Genomic DNA, 2,877 nt, shown 5'->3' with positions numbered 1-2,877 from the left:
GGGGGGGTCGGTGTGATGGAGGGCGGGTCTGTGTGATGGAGTGGGGTCGGTGTGATGGGGGGGGTCGGTGTGATGGGGGGTCGGTGTGATGGGGGGGTCGGTGTGATGGAGGGGGGTCGGTGTGATGGAGGTGGGGTCGGTGTGATGGGGGGTCGGTGTGATGGAGGGGGGGTCGGTGTGATGGAGGGGGGTCTGTGTGATGGAAGGGGGGGTCAGTGTGATGGAGGGGGGGTCGGTGTGATGGGGGGTCGGTGTGATGGAGGGGGGTCAGTGTGATGGAGGGGGGGGTCGGTGTGATGGAGGGGGGTCGGTGTGATGGAGGGGGGTCAGTGTGATGGAGGGGGGTCAGTGTGATGGAGGGGGGGGTCGGTGTGATGGAGGGGGTCGGTGTGATGGGGGGGTCGGTGTGATGGGGGGGGTCGGTGTGATGGAGGGGGGGGTCGGTGTGATGGAAGGGGTCGGTGTGATGGAGGGGGGGTCGGTGTGATGGAGGGGGGGTTGGTGTGATGGAGGGGGGGTCGGTGTGATGGGGGAGGGGGGTCGGTGTGATGGAGGGGGTCGGTGTGATGGGGGAGGGGGGTCGGTGTGATGGAGGGGGTCGGTGTGATGGGGGAGGGGGGTCGGTGTGATGGGGGAGGGGGGTCGGTGTGATGGGGGGGCGTCGGTGTGATGGAGGGGGGTCGGTGTGATGGGGGGGTCGGTGTGATGGGGGGGTCGGTGTGATGGGGGGGTCGGTGTGATGGAGGGGGGTCGGTGTGATGGAAGGGGGGGTCGGTGTGATGGGGGGTCGGTGTGATGGAGGGGGGGTCGGTGTGATGGAGGGGGGTCGGTGTGATGGAGGGGGGTCGGTGTGATGGGGGGTGGTCTGAGGTAACAAAAGGCCTCGCCTCCCCCTTCCCGGGGCTGCAGACCGATCCCCCTCCCCCGACCGCAGGTTCCCCTCCTCCAGCCGGGTCCCGCGGCGGCGGCGGCGGCGGTGAAGCTGATGGTGACTCTCTCCGCTCCGCTCCCTCACCTTTAATCCCCGCCATGGCACCAACCGATCAACAAACCGCCTTCAACCGCCGGGCCAAAGGTCACGCAAGGGTCTCTGGCACGGGATGTGACGTCATCGTGCGCCCCCAACCCTGCCCCGCCCATCATCGGGAGGTTGCGCGCGCAGCCTGTTGCTGTGTTCCCTTGCCTCATTGTCCCCAGTGTTACAGATGGAACCCCATTCCCACTCACTCACTCACTCACTCAGTGTGGGGTGTCAGCATTTATTACCTTGTTGTTCTTGAGAAGGTGGTGATGGGCTGCCCTCTTGAACCACTTTCTGTAGTTACATCTTATGGAGGGAGGTCCGGGGGGTTTGACCCAGTAACACTGTGGGAACCGTGATACATTTCCAAGTCAGGGTGGTGTGCAACTTGGAGTGGAACTTACAGGTGGTGGGGCTCCCATTGTAACTGCTGCCCTTCTTTCCAGAGGAAGTGGCTGTGGGTTTAACACGTGCTGTCCGAAGAGCCATAAAGGTGTGCAGCACGGAAACAGACCCTTCAGTCCAACCCGTCCATCCCGACCAGATATCCCAACCCAATCTAGTCCCAACTGCCACCACCCGGCCAATATCCCTCCAAACCCTTCCTATTCATATACCCATCCAAACGCCTCTTAAATATTGCAATTATACCAGCCATGGTGAATTTCTACACTTTTGCATCTTGTAAATGGTAAACGTAAAGTTGCCATAATTCCAGAGGACTGTGAGGCTCCTCTCTTATGAGAGTGTCGAAAGTGTGGTGCTGAAAAAGCTCAGCCAGTCAGGCAGCATCCAAGGGACAGGATAATCTGTTAGCATTCCTCATGAAGGAATTTTGCCCGAAATGTCGATTCTCCTGTTCCTCAGTTGTTGCCTGACCTGCTGTGCTTTTCCAGCTCCACACTCTCGACTCTGATCTCCAGCATCTGTCGTCCTCGCTTTCTCTTATGAGAGAGATGACTCATGGGGTGAGTTTAAATTGAGGGCCACTGTACCTCAGAAGATTGACAAGGCGGGACTTTAATGGTCACTGTTGGTGTCACTCTGTATCTCAAAGTAGCTGTCCAGCCAACCGAACTCACCATACAGCAAAGGCCAAGTCGCCATATTCACAGAGGAGCATAAGACTGTTCTCTAATTAGAAAGAGTCATTGGGTGGTGAGTTTAACCTGATAATCACTATGCCTTAGGTGAAGAATGAGTCTAATAAGGAACGATCTTTATGATGGTACAAAGTGCTCCTGAGCATTGGTGGTGGAGGGAATGAGTTTTTGTGGATGTGGTCCCAATTAAGTGTGCTAGTTTGTCCTGGATGGTGTCAGGCTGCTTGAGTGTTGTTTAGATTAGATTAGATTACTTACAGTGTGGAAACAGGCCCTTCGGCCCAACAAGTCCACACCGACCCACCGAAGCGCAACCCACCCATACCCCTACCCCTACATTTACCCGTTCACCTAACGCTACGGGCAATTTAACATGGCCAATTCACCTGACTTGCACATCTTTGGACTGTGGGAGGAAACCGGAGCACCCGAAGGAAACCCACACAGACACGGGGAGAATGTGCAAACTCCACACAGTCAGTCACCTGAGTCGGGAATTGAACCCGGGTCTCTGGCGCTGTGAGGCAGCAGTGCTAACCACTGTGCCGCCCACAAAAGATTCCCTACAGTGTGGAAACAGACCCTTCTGCCCAACATGTCCACACCGACCTTCTGAAGAGCAACCCACCCAGACTCATTCCCCTACACCTAACACTACAGGCAATTTAGCATGGCCAATTCACCTAACCTGCACATCTTTGGACTGTGGGAGGAAACGAGCACCCGGAGGAAATCCACACAGACACGGGAAGG

General features: G+C 57.2%; 1 protein-coding gene across 1 annotated transcript in view; it reads right to left on the bottom strand.

The window, feature by feature from the left end:
* Positions 1-1,106, bottom strand: part of leprotl1 (leptin receptor overlapping transcript like 1) — a 120,894-nt gene extending 119,788 nt beyond the window's left edge. Inside the window, exon 1 of the mRNA XM_060846411.1 lies at positions 1,016-1,106. Within this exon, the coding sequence (XP_060702394.1) occupies positions 1,016-1,031 (16 nt within the window). The 5' untranslated portion in view covers positions 1,032-1,106. The remainder of the gene's footprint in view (positions 1-1,015) is intronic.
* Between the last annotated feature and the right edge of the window lie 1,771 nt (positions 1,107-2,877).

Source organism: Hemiscyllium ocellatum, chromosome 2 (assembly GCF_020745735.1).
Source record: "Hemiscyllium ocellatum isolate sHemOce1 chromosome 2, sHemOce1.pat.X.cur, whole genome shotgun sequence".
NCBI lineage: Eukaryota > Metazoa > Chordata > Chondrichthyes > Orectolobiformes > Hemiscylliidae > Hemiscyllium > Hemiscyllium ocellatum.
This window is presented reverse-complemented; position numbering and strand designations above follow the sequence as displayed.